Source organism: Spermophilus citellus (assembly GCF_964194105.1).
Source record: "Spermophilus citellus genome assembly, chromosome: 1".
Taxonomy (NCBI): domain Eukaryota; kingdom Metazoa; phylum Chordata; class Mammalia; order Rodentia; family Sciuridae; genus Spermophilus; species Spermophilus citellus.
The window spans coordinates 224,532,078-224,552,420 of record NC_138182.1 but is presented as its reverse complement, the minus strand read 5'-3'; the positions used below and the strand labels follow the sequence as shown (position 1 = coordinate 224,552,420).

General features: G+C 34.3%; 1 protein-coding gene across 3 annotated transcripts in view; it reads right to left on the bottom strand.

The window, feature by feature from the left end:
- Positions 1 to 20,343, bottom strand: part of AP3B1 (adaptor related protein complex 3 subunit beta 1) — a 263,662-nt gene that overhangs the window by 30,377 nt on the left and 212,942 nt on the right. For all 3 annotated transcript variants that reach the window (XM_081280210.1, XM_081280208.1, XM_081280209.1), the window contains exon 23: positions 3,709 to 3,940. In XM_081280210.1, coding sequence (XP_081136336.1) covers positions 3,709 to 3,940 — 232 coding nt within the window. The remainder of the gene's footprint in view (positions 1 to 3,708; positions 3,941 to 20,343) is intronic.

Here is a 20,343-nt window from a genome sequence, read left to right as displayed (position 1 = left end):
CAAATATATATATTTTTTTCAGTTCACAATAATAAAACATAAGACAACAATAAAAACTCCATTCTGCTTATGATTCCAGGCTAAACCTTAGACTAATTGGGAGCAGCTTTGATATCTATATTCATGTATATAATACATATATTTAAATAGAAACCATCCACTTTTGATTTCTGCTTTTCTCGGAGTCTTCATATGGCTTTAACCATATTGTACGATAATCTCATATTTAGCTTTATTCTGTATACAACTTGTCAAATTCAGTAGACTGTGATGATCCCAGGCTTGTTGGTAAATATGTCTTCCATTTAATACTAATCATGGACAGAGATGATGGTACAGATAGAACAAAAGAATAATCCAATAAGCCTGATGTATTAAAAATTGTGTTTATACCTCAGAGACTCATTGAAGACTAGGTATGCTAAGAAGACACTTGTTTGGCAGTGATTTAAAAATATTATTGGTTTGCTCATTGGTATGTATGTTGGTTTGCTGGATTTTGGTTTGATTTTTGATTGCTTATAAACCTAACATTTGCCAGTTTGCTACTCAAGTATAAGATTTGCTGCCTAAATTTTTGGCAAATGGGCTTTATCTGTAGGGTTAAAAAGTATGTATCACATTACATCTATTTGGTTCACAAACCCATCTCTTCCTGATATTTCCATGTCTCCAAGAGCTATGTGCTGTCATTTATCAGTTCATATCTCTGTCAGTCTCATTGCTCAAGGCTACTCCCACCCCCTCCCGCTCATGCTAGAGACAGAATGGGCCTCAAACTTGCAAAACAAGCATTCTACCTCTGAGCTACATTGTCAGTCCTAAGATTATTCTTTAGTGGATTCTTCATACTTCCTCTACCAGGGTTTGCTCTTGTTTGTGTCTGACAGCACATTGGTAGCAAACGTCCTCATCTCTAAAACAAGATAGCATTCATGATTTAGATCTTTCTACATCATGTATTCTTGTATTTCATTTGACAAAGTGACAGTTCTCGAGATGCCATGTTGAGAGCTCTTTGACACTGTTTGATACTGTCTTCAGTCTTAAGATAATTAACTGTGAGTTTAGTACCATGCTAATTCTGGAGGACAGTTCATGATCAATGGCATGTTTTATTATATGAACGCTTCAAGAGCAAAATGATCAGCATAAAATTATTCATATAATGGATTTTTATAATATTTGGAGCCTACTAAAATGGGAAAGCTTACCCAATTAGATGACTGTATTTGGTTAGTGCTTCTGGATTGCCACTATATATTTCAGATGGTTGTGTAAAAATGGCTGCAAAACACTATGTATCACACCATTCATAATGAAAAATGAAATCACATAGGATGTCACCTACTATGATGTGACAGTTGTATAGTAACTAGTGAAATCTTCACTGAATGCAAATTTGTCAACTTTTAATATAAAATCACTGAATATAGCACCAATGGACTAAGGCTATTCTTTGTTAATCTCCAATATACTTGGTCTCATTGGGAAAAATGCTACATTTTTCTTACTATTCATGCAAGAAATCCAGTTTCATGCTACAGGCAGGGCAAGATCTAAAAGAAGCCATCATATATTACAGATAAAAAGAAGGCTGAGCAGTGACAAACAAGAAACCTGCTGATCTTTTAACATGTGCATACATGCTTCATGATGAAATACCATGCCTCCCTTATTTCATAAACAGCATTTGTTTTTTGTTGCATTCTTAAGAGCTTTGGGGGCACTAATTTAGGTATATCATACTCTGGAATTCTTCTGTAATCTGTTGGCAATAAAGTCTAGGTGGTATTATACACAAATAAATACTACATAGGAAAGAACTCTCTGTCTTAAAAAGATATTCATTCAACAAATGCCAACAAAATGAAAGAAACATTACAGTCACACAAATTTTCCTAATAATGGAAAAGAAAGCTTATAACTGTTACTGAGACAATGGTGTGTGTGTGTGTGTGTGTGTGTGTGTGTGTGTGTGTGTATTCATATTTTATTTCTGTGTTAAGGTCATACTAAGAAATTATTATATTTATTTCTTCTATTCTACATAGGCCAATAAAAGGTCAACTCATCAACTCATTATGCCATCCCAAGGAAACATTAATACTGTTCTACTGTTTTAACCTTTGGATAACATTTTCAACCTTCAGACAATTCATATATTAGCTGTTTGACACTTCTAAAACTAAACTAGCAAAGAAAAGCATAAAAAGGTCACAAATTGGTATATTCTATAATTCCTTGGCAATATACTAACTTCACAATGCTTCTGTAAAAGTTAGGATATCTGTATTCTTTAAATTGTGTCTTAATTTGTCAACATATTTTAAAATGGCATTAAGTGTATTCTGAAATCAACTCTTCTGTTTTTTGCTTACAAAAGTCTACCAGGATTTATCTATTAGGAATTGTTTTATTCCTTTGTGAAAAATATAACATTAACAAAAAAATGACTTTACTAAATGACTCATAAAAATTATAGGAAAGAATTTAGCAATACCAGAGCTCAGATGAAGAAAAATGGAATAGTTATGGAAAATAATGAGTAATGAAGATACAATTATAAAATTTGAGTTCATACTGGCCAAAGGGCATTGCTCACCTAAACTATTATAAAAAGGAGCTATCTGATATTAACTTTTCAAGGATTCAATGACACAATCTCGTATCACTTCAACTGAGATTTTGCTTGAGGCTTCCCCCAACAACACTTTAGGACTGTTTCTACTTAAAAAATAGAGCAGAGTTAGGCATTCTAAATATTCCACCATTTTAAACTCAAAGACATACAATTAAATTGAATTTTTAAGGGTATATTTTTGGCAAAATACTTAAAAAACCACAAGGGGATAACTAGTGGCCGCTGACGCTCAGCTGATCACTGGGGCAACCTGGAAAGCACATCTGCTTTTGAGGATGGCTGCTGCTCAGCACCAGCTGGCTGTTGCATGCAGCAACCAAGGACCAAAACTGTTGTATCTATGCTGTCTTCCAAGAGAGAGAGATTCCTCTTACGCTTTTCAAATATAAAAATATCTTGTTTATAAATGGAGACAACAGGCTAAAAATATTTAAAAACATGTTGTGGATAAATGCAATGCTATACTATGTGCTGTTCTATATTCTATACATGGACAGGAAGACGAGCAGCAGAGTGAATAGCCTCTCCATTTCTGCTCCCTTCATTTTTCAATTTATGGTATGTGAAAGGAAACAGGAAAGGGTCTTTGAGATATGGGAGGAATTATATTCAAAAAGTCAAACTGATTTTCTTGCTTTTAATGCACAATAAGACACCTAAAATCATGGAGGGAATGATGCTGATCAGGAGGAGAGGTGGTAGAAGGTGACTCAGATAGGTAAAGAGGGATGGCAATTTTGATTCTGCAGACCCATCCTTTCATCACTATGAGTATTACTATTGCTGGGACCTGATTCACTAAGGGCAAAGAAATATATTTCTCTTCTATGATAAATATAGTTTAAAAAGGGAAAACAGGGCTGGGATATAGCTCAATAATAGGGCACTTGCCTAGTATACACCAGGCCCTGGGTTTGATCCCCAGCACCATGTCCCAAAAAGGAGGGGAACCCTAAATATGCTAATAGTCAATAAAATAATTTATTTTACTTTTTTTATTAAAAATATTTACTTTAAAAATGAAAAGTTATCAAATATAATTTTAAACAAGAATTAATATTTACCTATTGGATGAAAAACATGCATTTGCATGCCTACAGGAAGTTTTTTTTCCCCTATGTGGATATTTTCTATCTTTCGATCAGAAGTATTATTCAGAGTTATTTGTACAGAGACCATCTTATCACCAAAAATGCACTGTTGTCTTGGAAAGAAATAATTGGCAGCCAGTCCTTTTCCACTCATTCGATGAAGTAGTACATGAGTTTTCCCTGGTACGAAGACAGGAGTACCGACCTGTTGCACATGAAAAAAAGAAATTAAAAGATGAATTAGTAAATATAGTTATTAATTCTTTTAGGAAACAAGAAAGCATTTGTGACATTTAACTTCTGGTTTCCCTAAAGTATCATATAAAGCACAATAACAAATATCAGCAGGGTATCACATACATAGATACTAGAAATGATATAAAAATGTAAAGTACCTTTAAAACAGTATTAAAATTTTCTATACTCTGCAGGCATGTATTAAACTATTTTGACAATACAATAAGAATATCACCTCAGTTACGTAAATATATTCTTTTCAAAAACAATTGTTATTAGCATTTTCCCCTAGATACTCCATAGATGGCTTCTAGCTAACTTTGTCATTCATTTTAATTGTCTGATAGTTGGTTTTCTTGGAGGTTTCAACTATAAGATGGTATCAAATTTCAATAATAACCTTAGTGTACCTTTGTTTCTGATTCTGATTCCTTGAATGATTTTTCACCTTGAATTTCTTTCACTATAGACTGAAGAACATGGCCTCCAGTTTACAGAAGTCTCTTCTTCAATGCTTAAAAAAAAAAAAACCCAAAAAACCTCTCCTACTTTGAGATCAGTTAATATTTTGTATTAATTTTTTTATTTATATATGACAGTGGTATACATTACAATTCTTACTAAACAAACAGAACACAATTTTTCATATCTCTGTACATTTGTATATACAAAGTACATTCACACCAATTTATGTCTTCATACATGTACTTTGGATAATAATGTCCATCACATTCCACCATCATTTCTAACGCCATGCTCCCTCCCTTCCCTTCCCTCCCTTCTGCCTTATCTAGAGTTCATCTATTCCTCCCATGCTCCCCCTTCATTTATACTTTCCTCTAGACCTTCCAAGGTTACAGATTTTTAAAAAGATATTTTTTTAGTTGTAGATGGACACAATATTTTTATTTTATTTATTTTTTTAATGTGGTGCTGAGGATCGAACCCAGTGGCTCACACATGTGAGGCAAGTGCTCAACCACTTAGCTACAACCCCGCCCTGCAAGGTTTCAGTTTTTAACTCAAGTGGAATGTTTTAGGTATATCAACTCTACATTTATTTTTCTCCAAATATTTAAGCAATTGTCCCTATATGATCTAATTAATAGCCTTTCTTCAATGATTTGTAAATGTAAATAAAAAATTATATTTATGTCCTACGGGACATTCCTGAGCCTTGATTGATCTGTTATACCCAGACTATATTGTTTTATTTTCTATTTGGTAAAAAAATCTTTCCTCATTTCCCCATCCCCTCAATATTTTCTTTAAAAAAAAACATTATTTTTTAGTTGTGGGTGGACACAATACCTCATGCATGCTAGGAGAGCGCTCTACTTCTGAACCACAACCCAAGATCCTCCTCACTATTTTCTTGACTAAGTATCTCCTTATTTTCTATTGAGTATCAGACTCTTTTAAATTCTTCCTTCCATCTCATTTTGAAGAAAATCATATGCAGCATTATTAAATGAAGAAATGCTGTCCATTATAAAACCATGTGGTAGATGTCTTTCCATCCAAAGCCTCAGTGTTGCTTGTTAGCCTTGCCATTTACATCTGATGAAGTTAAAAACTTAGTAATTATTAATAACTTAAAATCCAACAGCAATCCAAGAGTTAAATATCATGTGTGTGTGTGTGTGTGTGTGTGTGTGTGTGTATATATAATGATAAATTATGTCTTTTATGCATCATTTAAACATGGTTTTCTCAGAAACATCAACTTATAAATGTGGGAAATTTAAAATAATCATTATAAAATTTTATAAGAGTTTATTTGCAAAATATAATAAATAACTGCCCGAGTTTAAATTTTAGTTATATAAAGTATCAGGGCAACTGGATCATTCAGTCTACATTAGCTTTCTGATGATAAAAACAGTTAAGCTTTATTTTTCAATTTTTTTTGGTCTGTGGCAAGGCATCATACCATGGCAGAGGGTGGGAAGTACAGCAAGCTGCTGCCTCAAGGCATCCAGGAAGAAAGCAGCATGCTACTGTCCCCTTCAAAGGCACTCCTTCAGAGACCTAAAACTTCCTACTAGGCCCCATATCTTACAGGACCCTTCCTCCACCTTCCAATAGCAACAAGCTGAGCATCAAGCCTCTACAGCATGAATGGGTTTTCAGGGACAATTAAGATTTAAACTGTAGTGCCACTTTGACTTGCTTCTCTCAAACTTTCAAATCATCTTCCCTTTTACATTACAGTTTTGGCTTTCTTTCCACAGATTATATATACCTCAACATTTTATGAGTTTTCAGAGAGGTAAACTATCTGTACCAACTCCATTTAATGATTTAATAACAACTGCATCTCAGGGACACTATAGAAAAGAGAACTGGTCAGGGTCTTCAATGTGCTTATTATCTAATTAAGGGAATCAACATGTAATAATGGAAAAATATAATTATTCAGCTAAGGGCTTGTATTTAAGGTTGATTCTTATAGCTTCAGTGGAATTTGTGTGTACACATACACACATACACACACACATACACACATATTGTTCTATGTCTATTTGTTTAGATGACATCATATCTTTGAATGTTCACTGCTAAGGACTGTTATTTAGGGCTACCCTAATTGTCACCTGAGAATTTATAATGATAACAGAATGCAGAGTTCTTGAGCACTGAAACCAGAAGAGTTTTGAAAATATTTTTGATTCAAGGTAGAGAACATTATTAGCTTAGAAGTGAAAGCTCTTTGAAAAGTTGAAATGTCTAACTATTGGGTTGGGGTAGAGTACTTCCCTAGCATGAAACTTCAAAAACTAAGCTCAGATAAGCCTTTCCTCTTTTAAAGTTTATTTACTTCAGGTATTTGCTATAGTAATTGAAAGTGAACTAGCATAAGTAGTTGGAGAAAAGCAGGACAAGCAGTCAGGAATTAGCATTCTAAATACCATATAAGGTACTTAGAAGGTGAGCCTTTAGTCACTTAAGAGCCATCAACATGCCTTGGATAATTTATTAATTCTCTCCCCATCTAATCCTAAACATACAATCCAAACATTTATTTTGTTTTTCTACCTAGTCTCAAAGTTCTACAGCCTTATTATAATTGTTTTAAAAAGATTTTAAGAAATGTGTAAAAGAAGAGAAACTTCAGTACAATTTTCTGCCTTCATTCTTCCACACTCAATCAAGTTCAAGGTGAGGAACATCCTCTAATGAACACAATGTCTAAAAGAGGCCCTCCCTGAAAATCTTCAAAGGTTATCTGTAATAATATAGACAGGTTTATTTTTCTTTCATAATAAATAGGATCACAAATGGCAATCTGTGTTAACAGGTTGAGCATCCCTAATCTGAAAATCTTAAATCCCAAATGCTTTAAAAACTGAGACTTGTTCAGTGCTGACATGATGCATTTTGGATTTTGAAGAATTTCCGATTTTGGATAGAAATGCTAAAACAATAAAGTATACACAAATGTTCCAAAATCTGAAAAAACTCCAAAGTCTGAAACACTTCCAGTTGCAGGCATTTCAGATAAGGGATACTCAACCTGTACTTATTTAATTATAAAAAGGGACTAGTTGAAAATGTTTCCTAAGTTCATACAAGTCATACTGAGCCAATTTTTTTCCAATATCTAGATAACTATATAGATGATTTTTTGTTCAATAACATCACTGGACTATGTAAGTCCTTCAAGAATTTCATATATAATACATTTAATCCTGACAGAAAAGCAAGACCTTACTTCAATATATTTATATCAGACTAGATACCTAGGTTCCAGAAACATAGGTAAGATCTATAGTTGTTTATATTCTAAGATTCTAAACTTGTAAATGGCTTTTCTGATATCATTGATATTATAGATATAAATAGTTTGGTTGTATATTAAATAGGATAAAAGATTATAGAGTTACTAGATGTAGGCTGTAAAAATCAGGGCTTAAGGGAAAAAAAAGCAGATATTTACAAGCTTAAACACAACAGATATGTATAGCAGGGGCAAGCAAGCTATAATAGTCCCTCTAACCTCAGGGGGTATGTCACAAGATGTTCTTCAGATGCCTGAAACCATGGATGGTACAGAACCCTATATATACATACCTATCATCAAGTTTAACTTAGAAGTTAGGCATAGAAAGAGATTAACAACAATAACTACAAATAGAAAAATTATAACAATATACTGTCATAAAAGTTACTTAGAACTTATGAACTGTTTATTTTTGGAATTTTCTATTTGATTTTTTTTTTTTGGACCACGGGTGACAAAAGATATGTGGGAGGGGCACTGAGTGACTGTACAGCCCACATGCCAGATATGGCCTGCTTCTTGCTTTTATAAAGTTTTACTGGAACACAGCCATACTCATTCTTTTACATATTGTTATGGTTGCTTTTTTACTCTATAATGGAAAAGGTGAGTGGCTGGAATGCCTAGAATATTTACCATCTGGTTCCCTTGTAGAAAAAAGGCACAAATGGCACATTTTCCCTACCAACCTCTCTTTCCTTGATTTTGAGGAACAGTTCTCTATAGGTTTCACATTTCTGCATGTTTTCTTAGCAAAGGCATTAACAACTTTGCTCCTGAAACTCTTTTCAAGGATGCCTGTACACCAAACAGCCTTTGAAAGTCAGAGGTAAATGCCACCTTCTGGGGTAGGAGAGAGATTTATTTGCAGTCTAGAATTATAGACAATGTTCTCTTCTGGGGCAAAGGCAAAAGAGATTTGCTAAAAGCCCTTTACAAAAATCTGGAGTCTTCTATACTGCATTTGTAGGCATCACCTGGCTTTCCTTATGTGGGACTTTGGGATTGAAGAAGTGATTGATACAAATGATATTACCCTGGCCACTGCTATTGCTGTAATGGGTCCTTAGGGTCTTTGTCTCTAAGAATCTTGTGTCTTCCACCACTATTTCACAGTTCTCGATATTCTTTGGGGAGAAGGTATCATTCAACAATTCCCAGAGACACTTATTTCAAACAGTTAAATGATAATACTGAGTAGGACCACCATATACAGTTGTGCAGTGGCAAATGACTGAAGAAAGATGAGCCAAAAAATAGAGCTTATATTAAAGGATGCCTTTTTGGAATCTGTACAATGGCACCATACAGGCTGGTGACTTTGTCAATGAGACCTTTTTCTTTTTACTTTCCTTTATGAAAGTCCACATTATGTCCTGTTAATTGTTTTTAATAGATTTATGAAGTATCATAAAATGTTCTGATAGCTGACAACAGAGTGTTAAGAAAGTTCTATGCTTAATTGTGAAAAAACAAAGTTTCTTTTGTTTTTGTTTTTTTGGTTTAAGACAAGTGGTGGTTTTGTGAGGGAGCTCTGCCTTCAGTGCTTTATCCTGTAGTGGTTATATATGAGACTGTTTGCTCAACACAACCTATTCTATTCCAGGAACTTTGCTACATTCAATTCTCCGTGGAGTCATCATGTTCTTATGCCACTTCATGACCTGGCCACAGTTAACTGGCTCAGGAATGGATACCTGGCCCAATGAGTCCTGTTCTTGGAATCTGGGGCCTATGAATGTGAGCCAGTCTCTTTTAAGCAACTGCAACTCTAATTTAAAACTCTAGTTATCTGTGACCGCACTACTGCTATATTACTCAGGGAGAAAGAAAGAATAAAGCGAATTTCAGAGAAAAACATATATGAGAGACAGAGATTCTAGCTGGTAACTTTGGTTTGAATGGCTCTTGAGGCCCAGACATCTTTATACCCTTGCTGAAGCTTAATTTTCTGTGAACTTCTCCAGCTTCCTTCCTGTAATTATTTTTTCTTTCTCACTTAAGCTAGCTCAAATTGGGTTTCAAATAATCTCTTCCATCCTACACTGATTGGGACTTGTCAGATTTCAGGACACTAATTGGAGGGGAAAATAAGCTTTTAATGGGAGAATATGCTCTTGTGTCTTTGTCTAAGGTTCTAGTACATACTAGAATGGTAAGCTCAGGCCTGGCCTTATTAGAATGAACCACATATATCTTTCATTTCTGTAGGTCAAAAACAGTAAAATTACCCATCTCATAAGGTTGATCTAGCAGCTTGCTTTGATAAGGCTATTTAATCCTATCTTCTATAGAAAAGAAGAATCTCTGATGAGGGTCATCCTCTTACGGTTGTTCCATATTGGAATCAGAGAACAAAGCCTACCTTAGTAAGAAAGTGCCACATCATCTGTCTTTGTTTTCTAATGCTACATCTCCTAGGCACATCATGGGGAGAAAGATGGTTTTGTGTAAGAATTAGGTATTTCAGGGCTCTCTGTCCAAGAAAAGCCCCATACTCCTTTTTTTTTTTTTTTTTTTTTTTGCTTTGGGGATTGAATGTGCCAGACAACAAATGCTCTACCACTGAACTATAACCGTGGCTCTTTTATTTATGTACTTATTTATTTATGATGATGATGAAGAAGAAGAAGAAGAAGATGATGATGATGATGATGATGATGAAAGAGTCTTGCTAAATTGTCAAGGCTGGCCTTGACCTTGCAATCCTCTGACTCCATTCTCCCAAGTAGCTAGGATTACAGGTGTGTGTCACCTAGCTGAAAAGCATTATTACTTAAAACACAATGTAACTACTCCTTATTTATTCTGACATTTATTGAATTAGTTGTATCAACCACTATGCTAAAGTCTATGATACAAAGTATCCCAGTCCTCAAGAAATTTACTGTTTAGTTTGAAAGAAAAAGGACATCAGTCAGTGTAGTGAATGCCACAACAAAGGTAGGCTTGGTCACCTTAGAAAAACCATAGTTGACACCAAAAGGAGAGATCAGGGAAGGAATCCCCAGTTACTTAAAGAAATATCTGATAACTTCTCACTACCTTCACTGTTATTGTCCTGGTCTGAGAACCACCACACCTCTATGCCAACAGCCTCTCAGTCTCCTACCTCTGCATCCTACTGAACATAGAGTAAACTGCTATGTTCAGTCTGTTCTGAGCACAGTGGCCAGAATGAACCACATCAGCCACTCCCTCTGCTTGGAATGTACATTCTCCAGACATAAACATGGCTCAGTTCTGACTGCCTCTGCTCCAATATTATCTTCTTAATGAGGCTTAATCCAACTGCATTTCCTCCTTCTGACTTACTTTTTTCTTTTTCTTTTCTGATAGCCACTTATACCTTCTCTAATACAGTATGCAATTTACTTATCACTTGTTATCTGTCTTCCCTTCTACTCCTCACTTTAATACTTAATGTATAAAGCAATTTTACCCATTTCAGAACTCAAAGCAACTATTATTTTAAATGATTACAGACATTTGTAAATAACATACCTCTAGTATTGGTTATAACTATGCTTTATCTGATGCTAAGTGCTCAATTATAACACTTCCTAAAAATACTACAGCCTTATAGCATGCTGTGGTGGCAAATGGAGATTACTGATATTAATACTTGTTGGTTTTAGGAAATCGGTTGGCTTGAAATTTTCTATTATATATAACTGTAAACAAATAAGAAAAACACTATTTTTTAAAGATATACACAACTTACTGACTAGAAGGGCTTCTATGATATAACACTAGAAATACCTAGTTTTAGGTATAAGTATTATTTTAATAAAATTTGTATAAACAGGATACAATGAAAAACAATGCTTGAAAACAACTTAAACTGTCTATTAATGTTCAAAGAATTAAAAATTTAGCTGCATTATCAGCATATGATAAGGGTCATCCACACCATGAATCTTGAGGAGGTAATTAGTTCAGTAGCTATAGTAATGCTAAAATAAAAAGCCTCCCCCAAGAGTTAACAGAACAAAAAGCATCCAGTAACAATAAGATGATCCTCTACAAATCTTTACCCAGCATATGTTTAAATAATAAAAGTCGTTTGTGTACCTTTAGATGGTTTATGAAAATAAGCAATCAATTCTGCAGACACAACATTATTTCTAAAGGAAATCTATGTGACTCATGATGCCTGTAGATACACAGAGACAAACCACACATATTTTATCAGTTTATTACAGTAAGCAAATAAGCGTGGAATGAGAGTGCACATAACTGTCTACTTAGCGCTTACTGAAACATTTATAAGAGCTGTTATCTCCCTAATAACAGACAGACAGCGTGCAATTTTAGAGAGGAGAAAAGCTTCATATTTTTTAACACTTCACTAAAAAGTAACTGAAGAGTGTAAAATGAAAAATACTCTGTGCAGTTAGCTGGTAATGGACCATATTATCAACTCAAGTTAGATTTATAGGATACAAACTAGTCACTAATAGTTATTTTATGACATAGCATGTCTGCTTTTTTTTGAGATTATTAAGATTAAAGTTGTAAAACTTCTTTTGAACATAGCTGTTCAAAATGATTGAATTATAAAATTTAAAATGAGATTTGAAAAATAAAACATGGAATATCAAGTAAGTGCCTTAGAATAAACCTTGTTCAGCATCTGCATTACTATTTCAAAGATGACATTTCCACATAAAGCTTTATGAAAACAATGTTTTCCAGCCTTTTATGCTTTAATCTATATTTAGTTAATCATTTTTAAGTACCACCAATCTATTCTGCTTTTGAATTTCACAAAAATGAAGATCTGCAGTATATAAAATGCTCTTTGTATCTAGCTTTGTTTGGCTTATTTTACAACAGTATCTATTTAGATATATGACTCATAAAATGATGAGGTAAGAAAACAGCTGTAAACAGAGGTAAGCCTGACCTTTAAAATTAATGCCTTTAAAACCAATGTATGTCTCAATAAGAGTTATAAAGCAGAAAGCCAGAATATTGTCTATTTCACCCAGTAAACTATAGTGAGTCTTTGTTTTACCTTCAATTCACTGCACTGAGCCTGGTGTAGTATAGGATTTAAAAAAGGAAAGGGAAAATTTGCTTAACTCTTACCCATCATATAGACTCAAATATATTTGAATTTTCCAACAAATATTACTTTAAATAAATGGATTATCACCCTGAGGATAACTTCTTCCTCACATATATAAATTTAGCTATTCCAGAAAGTAATTGTGATAATTTCACGTAGTTTCAGTAATTTGTATATATTATAAAAAACATGAGACTTTATCACTTCTTATTTTGGTAATAGTCAACATATATTAAAAATACATTTGCTGAAAGATCTGAACATGTTATGAACAAACATTTAATCAAGTATATTAATTTATGTATGATATTAAGAGGTATAAGCAAATCATATCAGGAAGCCAAATATGGCCCATTGGCTATTTTTGTGGAGCCTATTTATTAAGAATGGTTTATACATTTTAAATATTTTAAAAAAATTAAAAACCATTTTTGTGACAATAAATGCATATGAAATTTGTATTTCAGTGTCTATACATCAAGTTTTATTGCAACACAGATGACACTCCTTCATTTAATGGCTGCTTTTGTACCACAAAAGTTGTAGTCTGCAAAGCTAAAAATATCCATTATCTGATCCTTTACAAAAAAAAAAAAAGTTTGATGGGGTTAGGGATATGTCTTAGTGGCAAGGCATATACAAAACCAGAGGTTAGATCCTCAGCACTGGAGAGGGGGTTAGGGGAACTTGCTAACTCCTAGATAGAAGACATATTCAGTCTATTTATACTGGTTTTGAAATAAGAATAGAAATTTATAGCCTGTTCCTTCCCTTCCCCAAAGATAAAGCTTCACTGTCAAAACATTTAATGGTTTTTTAAAAATAAATCTGAAATCCAGAATGAGGCATACATACTTATATTTACCATGTCCATGAAAAAAAATAGTACCAGAACCATGAATACAGGTATGTTATATTATTCACAGGTATGTTCCACTATTGTGTTTTACATTTATTTTCTGGCTTTTGCTTTAACAGTACCAATAAAAACAAACTGAATTTGATTTTCAAAAGGTTCCAATAATTAGATAAAAAGAATGTCTCAGAACTCAGAACAGTTTACATAAGTACAAAGTAATTATATGTTGTTACAGGTTATGCCATTGACAGATGATCATAGTGATTGTATTGCTTTCTTACACTATCAATGATACAATATAAAAATGAAAATGTGAGCTGTCTTCTATTATAACCAAACTCAGAGACCTTTGCATTATCTCTGATATCCTAATTATATCCCTATTGCAAACAGAAAACAAGTTTGATGTCTTTCGACTCTTTATTTTCTGTCCCTCTACGACCAGCTTCATTCAGGTCTTTATTGAAACTTAAATATTTTTCAATCTTCTTTTTTCAGATTACAAAAATCATGCATGTTATTGAAAATAATTTCACTTACTATGGAAAGTAAAACCCCCATCAGGTTTAACTATGATCAACTGTTTTGTGTCCCTCACAATCTTTTGTTCCCTTATTACTTCTCTACCCACACTACATCCTGTCATTTTAATTGGTCTCCCTGTCTTTAGATTCCTTAAATTCCAATCTGTACTATAAACTCCTGCAAAAGTAATTCTCTAAAAGTTGTATATCTCTTTTAAATGTTTGGTAAAGTATGGTAAAAAGCAGGGTTTTGAAGTTAGATAGACTTGGGCTGAAACTGGCTCAGTAACTTACTAGCCTTATGACACCAGAAAAGTTACCCAAGCTCTAGTGACTTCAATTTTTCACATCTGTGAAATGGGGGTACCAACATCTGTCTTTCAGGGTTATTTTGAACATAAGCTAAACACAAAAGAAATCATAGAGGAACAAAGGGCCTGAGGAGTAAGATATAACTTCAGGGTTGAAATGAAGGAGTGTATGGCTGCAATGCAGTGCAGGTGAAGTCAGAACTGCACAGATCAAGAGGCTGTGGGGTTACATCTTGCACAGGCTGTTCATATGAACAATGAGGTCTCCTAAGAAGATGGTGGGCTGGATAGAGTATGTGTGGGATGTCAAGATCTTCACTGAATATGGGTAAGGTATTAAGAGATAAGAATGACAAGGAAGGGAAGAGGGCATAGTAAAATGGAAAAGGCCTCATGGAAGGAATATGAGGCTGAAAAGGGACTGGTCTGGTTTCAACAGTTGGGAGCTTCACACAAACAATCCTGCTGGTAATAACGATTTTGTCAAAGACAAAATTGTAGGCTGTTGTGAGTGAGGTCGTGCTGAGAATATTTACTAATGCCTTCAAGATCCACATGGAGATTTTCAGAAGCTAGATGATGTAAAAGTGCTTTATAGAAGTGCGTGAGGGAAGCTAGTGGCTATTCTGCATATTGTGGAGATGGGAAAACTATCTGTAAAGGCTGGCTGTGCCACCTTGTATTTACATGAACTATAACTTAGGGGGCCTGAGTGTCCCTAGATAGGGATGCAGATCTCAATTAGATAAAGTCTTAGTGGTAGGGAAAAGGGTATGTCTTGAGTGTACAAACTAGAAGGGAGTTTTATCATGGAAACATTATTTTTTAAATAACAGATTGCTCTAGAGATGCTTTCTTTTGAGTCTGACAAGGGAAAAGGATTCATATACATTTGAGATGTCAGTCCCAAGGACAATTAAGTTGCTGAAAAACTCCTGATACAGGGCAAGGATAGGAAAATAAGTTCTCTAAGACATAAGACAGAGACACAAACATACAAAAACTTATATAAATGTGTATTTTATTTTTTACTGACTTGTACGTAAATATTTAAATTCTTTAGAGACGAGGTGGGGATGGAGAGAGAACGTTATTTACTGCAGAGGAATGTTAGATTCTTTACAGAGTTCAAATCTGTGGGAGCAAAGCCTTCTGATGACCAGTTTTCTTTACAATAAAGGCACTTGGCTGAATGAATCTTTCTGGGTCAAGTCCTTGACTGGGGCCTGTCTGCTTCCTCTCAGGCCTCATGTTCTTAGGCTATACCTGTTTTTGACATCTGAAGTGTTTTTCTTCAGAGGCAAGAAAGGTTGTTGTCTCCTTCTTGTCAAGCAGAGTTAGGTGGCAATAATAAAGCAAATTCTAGGTTTTAAGTTAGAACTTCAAGCTAGTTGCTGAGAATAAAATCATTTAACTTCTCTGACTTCAAATTTATATATTAAAGGGTAAAATGACCTAATTCATAGGATTCTTCTATGAGGGATCAGTGATACTGTATAGAAAAGTGTTTTTAAAAAAATATTTTTTTAGTTGTACATGAACACAATATCTTTATTTGATGTATTTATTATTTTTATGTGGTGCTGAGGATTGAACCCATTGCCTCATGTGTGCCAGGCAAGTGCTCTACCACTGAGCCACAACCCCAGCTCTTAAAGTGATTTTTTTGATGAACATGTTCATTTAATTATTTTTAAAGAATGTCTATTAGCATAAGAGGAAAAATACTTAAAGATAATGTTTCTTGGCATAAAAGGAAAAAAATGGTGGCAGAGCTAAGAATGGAAATTGATGTTTTTATTTCTTCTACACAATAAGCTCTAATTTCTTTTTTTTTTTTTAAAGAGAGAGTGAGAGAGGAGAGAGAGTGAGAGAGAGAGAGAGAATTTTTAATATTTATTTTTTAGTTCTCGGTGGACACAACATCTTTGTTGGTATGTGGTGCTGAGGATCGGACCCGGGCCGCACGCATGCCAGGTGAGCACGCTACCACTTGAGTCACATCCCCAGCCCAAGCTCTAATTTCTTTTCCTATCAACATGAACTGTTGCTTATGATAAAGTCAGTTATACAAGACAACAGATATATTCTCTTAGGAGAACTATAGGAAATGGAGAGAACCAGCATTTATTATTTCTTTTCAAAAATTAACAATAGCTGAGCAAATCTTTTTAAATATCTTAATTACAAAATTAGTATTCTTAATTAACAGAATAATTTCAAAAACAAATCAATAAAATGAGATTTGAATTGTCCTTAAGATATCAGTTATTTAATAAACTAGATGCCTGAAAGCGGACTTCAAGCGATATTTTCTTAAGCATATATCATAAGACAAATAATCTCAAGCAAAGTTTGAATGCCATAACATCACAGTAATATTATACCTTGATATGATATTGTACTCTTCTTTACTTCATCGGGATTATAGTATCAATAAAGTCTCAACCATGCACTTATCTATCTTTAGTACTAAAATTATAGAATCTCACTTTTAGGATTTTAAGGAATTAACTCAGTATCTGGATATGTCGAAACAACCAATTCAGAATACCCCCCGGGGGGGGGGGAAAGGGGAATGAAGATAACTTGGGACAGCTTAGATGGAGTATCGGAGCAGATGCCAAATGATCTGGGTTATGATTTTAACTCAATAATTTATTAGTAGTGAGACCTTATCTGTATCACAACCTCACCAAACTTTGGTTTCTCTTTTTGGTAAAATGGGGCTAATTACACATATCCTGCCTGTTTCACTGAGCTGCTGTGAGGATCAAATGAGACTGTATATGTGAAATTGATTTTTAAACTGTAGAAAGTTCAATAAAAGGCATTTTTGGGATTATTAGTAAATTGAGTTTTCAGTCAACGTTAAAAATACCAATCTGTCAGATAACAAAGGGTCATGAGGTTAAAAGTACATATCAAAAAAGCTGAATCACCATTGGAAAAGGCTTTTATAACAATATTGTTGTATTTATTGATAGTACCATCCAAAGGCCTTTAAAAAAGTAATCCCTTCCCCCATGTCCTTTTCTGTGTTAGTTGTGGGCGAATAGGACTGTTCTCTAAAAGGTTTCTAAATGATGTTGATGTTAAAAAATATAGGATCACCATTTAACAGCCTTTTAAAGAGCAGTCCCCAGTACGGTCTTTGTTAACAACTAAGGGAGGAAGGGACTATTTTTTCAAAGGCTTTTAGAGGATGTTGTTAAAAGAATATATAGTGACATCATTTAAAAGCCTTTTAAATAATAGTCCTGCTTCCCTCCCAATTGTAATGTCCTTGGCTTTCATTTATTTTGTACTGCAAGCCGAAAATGGACAAGCCAACATATTACTGGCGATGGCAGGCATTTGTTGGTTGGAGAATGACGCATTGCTTTTAAAAAAGGCTGGTGTCTGAAAATAAATCCAACTCTTCACTAACATAGATGGACTCTACACAGGATACTGCCCACCCACCTTACCCCTGAGTAGTGGTACCTTTTCCTTGCTTTCTCTTAGAGTTCACTGAAGAAGTTACCACACAAACAGGAAAGCAGTCATAGCTAAGTCATTCCAAGATTTCCTATGGCATGAATGTGGTCCGCATCAACTACTACTTAAGTTTATTCTCCATCTAATTTGTGGTAAAATCTAACCTGGAGCTCTTATTCTATTGTTTTTATGGACTTATTTCTGCTAACCACTCCTCTATCTTTACTCCACCAAGAGATGGTGGTGGCCAGTTAGTTGTCACTAGCTCCATACTTAGTTCCCAGGGAGGGGAAATGTGAGATCAACCATTCAGTTTAAACCCAAAGTCTGAGAGGTAGGAAGCTTTGAGATAGATTAATTATGATCAGTCATCTTTCACACAACATACCAAAAAAAAAAAAAACTAGCCAGGGAATAATCATAGGATACAAAATAATTTTCCATATCTTCTTGTGTTGGCTCTTTTCAGAAAAATATCACTTCATTTTAAAAATAAGATTTCAGATTTCATAGGACCACAATACTTTGATGAAGAAGTTTTTTTTTTTAAAATGTAATAGTCCTCCAAACATACTGTATTTTAATCTTAAATCCTTGCTTTTTGCCAATCTTGCACACAGAATTCACTGAAGTTCTGAAATGTTAGTAAATAATAATTTGAAATTTACTGTCATAAACAATGTTACTATGTTAAATATCAAATATTATCCATAATGCAATGGTCAGCTCTAGCCCAATTTGTCTGTTCAACTCTTCCTTACACTACCCTGTCCCCTAATGATCTTAATCACATTCCATTTTGACATTCTTATAATTTAATTTTCATGTTATTTAGCTTTATGCATGGTCTTATGTCCCATGTAACTAAGAAAGTGCTAAGCCTACACAACATAATTTCTTTGCACGTTTACATGATTTTTGAAAAAGACAAATAAGTCAATTCTTTGTTACCTTAACAGCAAGAGTTAGTAATCTAATTAGATCAATAAATGGTTCACCAAGAAACACTAATAAAATTCTGATTCTACTGAAATACTAAGTGTCAAATTTTCTGAATTAAAAAAGTACTAGGAAGAGATGAAATTTAATTTGGTCTGAAAATTTCATATTAATCTGAATGGGTCTGATGAGAGTTTAGAAGAACTGTCTCAAGTAAGGATTGGTTGGTTTTGCAGACAGCCATAATCCCCAGCAAGGGCATCTCAACTATAGGACTAAAGGGTATTCACCAAAGTGCAATCAACATCATAACCAAAGAGTACATGCTTGCTGTGGTGGGTGCTGGGCAGTGGCCTAAAAAGTGCCATGAGCCTCCTCCTCTGTATCCTCTGCAATTTGACAGGTTTGGTATGAAGTCTGAGTATGTAATTTACTTCTCTCCCCCCATCTACAGGTAAGATGGTACCCAGAATAATGCTCCTCCCACCACCCCCAATGTGTCTAAGTTCTAATCCACAGCACCTATGAATATTTTATTACATGGCAAGGGGGGATAATTCTGGGAGAGAGATTATCCTGGATTATCTCTAAGGTCCAATGTAATCACACAGATTCTATAAGTGAATGACAGAGAGGAGAGTTAGAGTGAAGCAGGACAACTCAATCAGACATTGCTGGCTTTGAAGATGGAAGGGAGTCACAAGACAAGGAATGTGAGTAACCTCTAGAAGCAAGAAAAGTAAAAAAAAAAAAAAAGAAAGATCTCATTTTCCCCTAGAGCTCCAAAAGAAACACAGCCATGCTGATATTTCATTTTAGTTCCAGGAGACCCATTTTAGACTTCTAATCTCCAGAATTGTAAGATAATCATAAATTTACATTTTGTTACGCCCCTGAGCTCGTGGAAATACACTATCAGTGATAGGGATTAATGAAGGCACCTGTGATGCCTAGTTGAAAACCACAGGAATTCTTGTGCTATAAAACCTATCTGCAGAGACTATGGTATAAATGTTTCAGTGTATACAACGTTCCATGGCTGATCTATAATATGAAAAGCAAAATACAGTGTTTTCCATGCAGTATTTTCTCACTGAACTTTAACTACAACTATTATAGACACTAAAAAACCTGAGTGGCTTTCTAACCTAGATAGTTGTTTGCCAGAATCACTTTAGAGGGCTGGTTTAACTCCCCTTCCCCCAGTAGCCCTTCTAGAAATTCAACTAAAACCTTGTGTTGATTTTGATCCATTTGTGGTTAACAGACAGGTACTGGGATTAGTTGAAAAGATGAACTACCTTCTTAAGGCCTCAATTTAATGGTCTACATATTATCTAAATCTTGTTTAAAAAATATTTTTATAGGTTTGTAATAGTTATACATAATATACTCATACA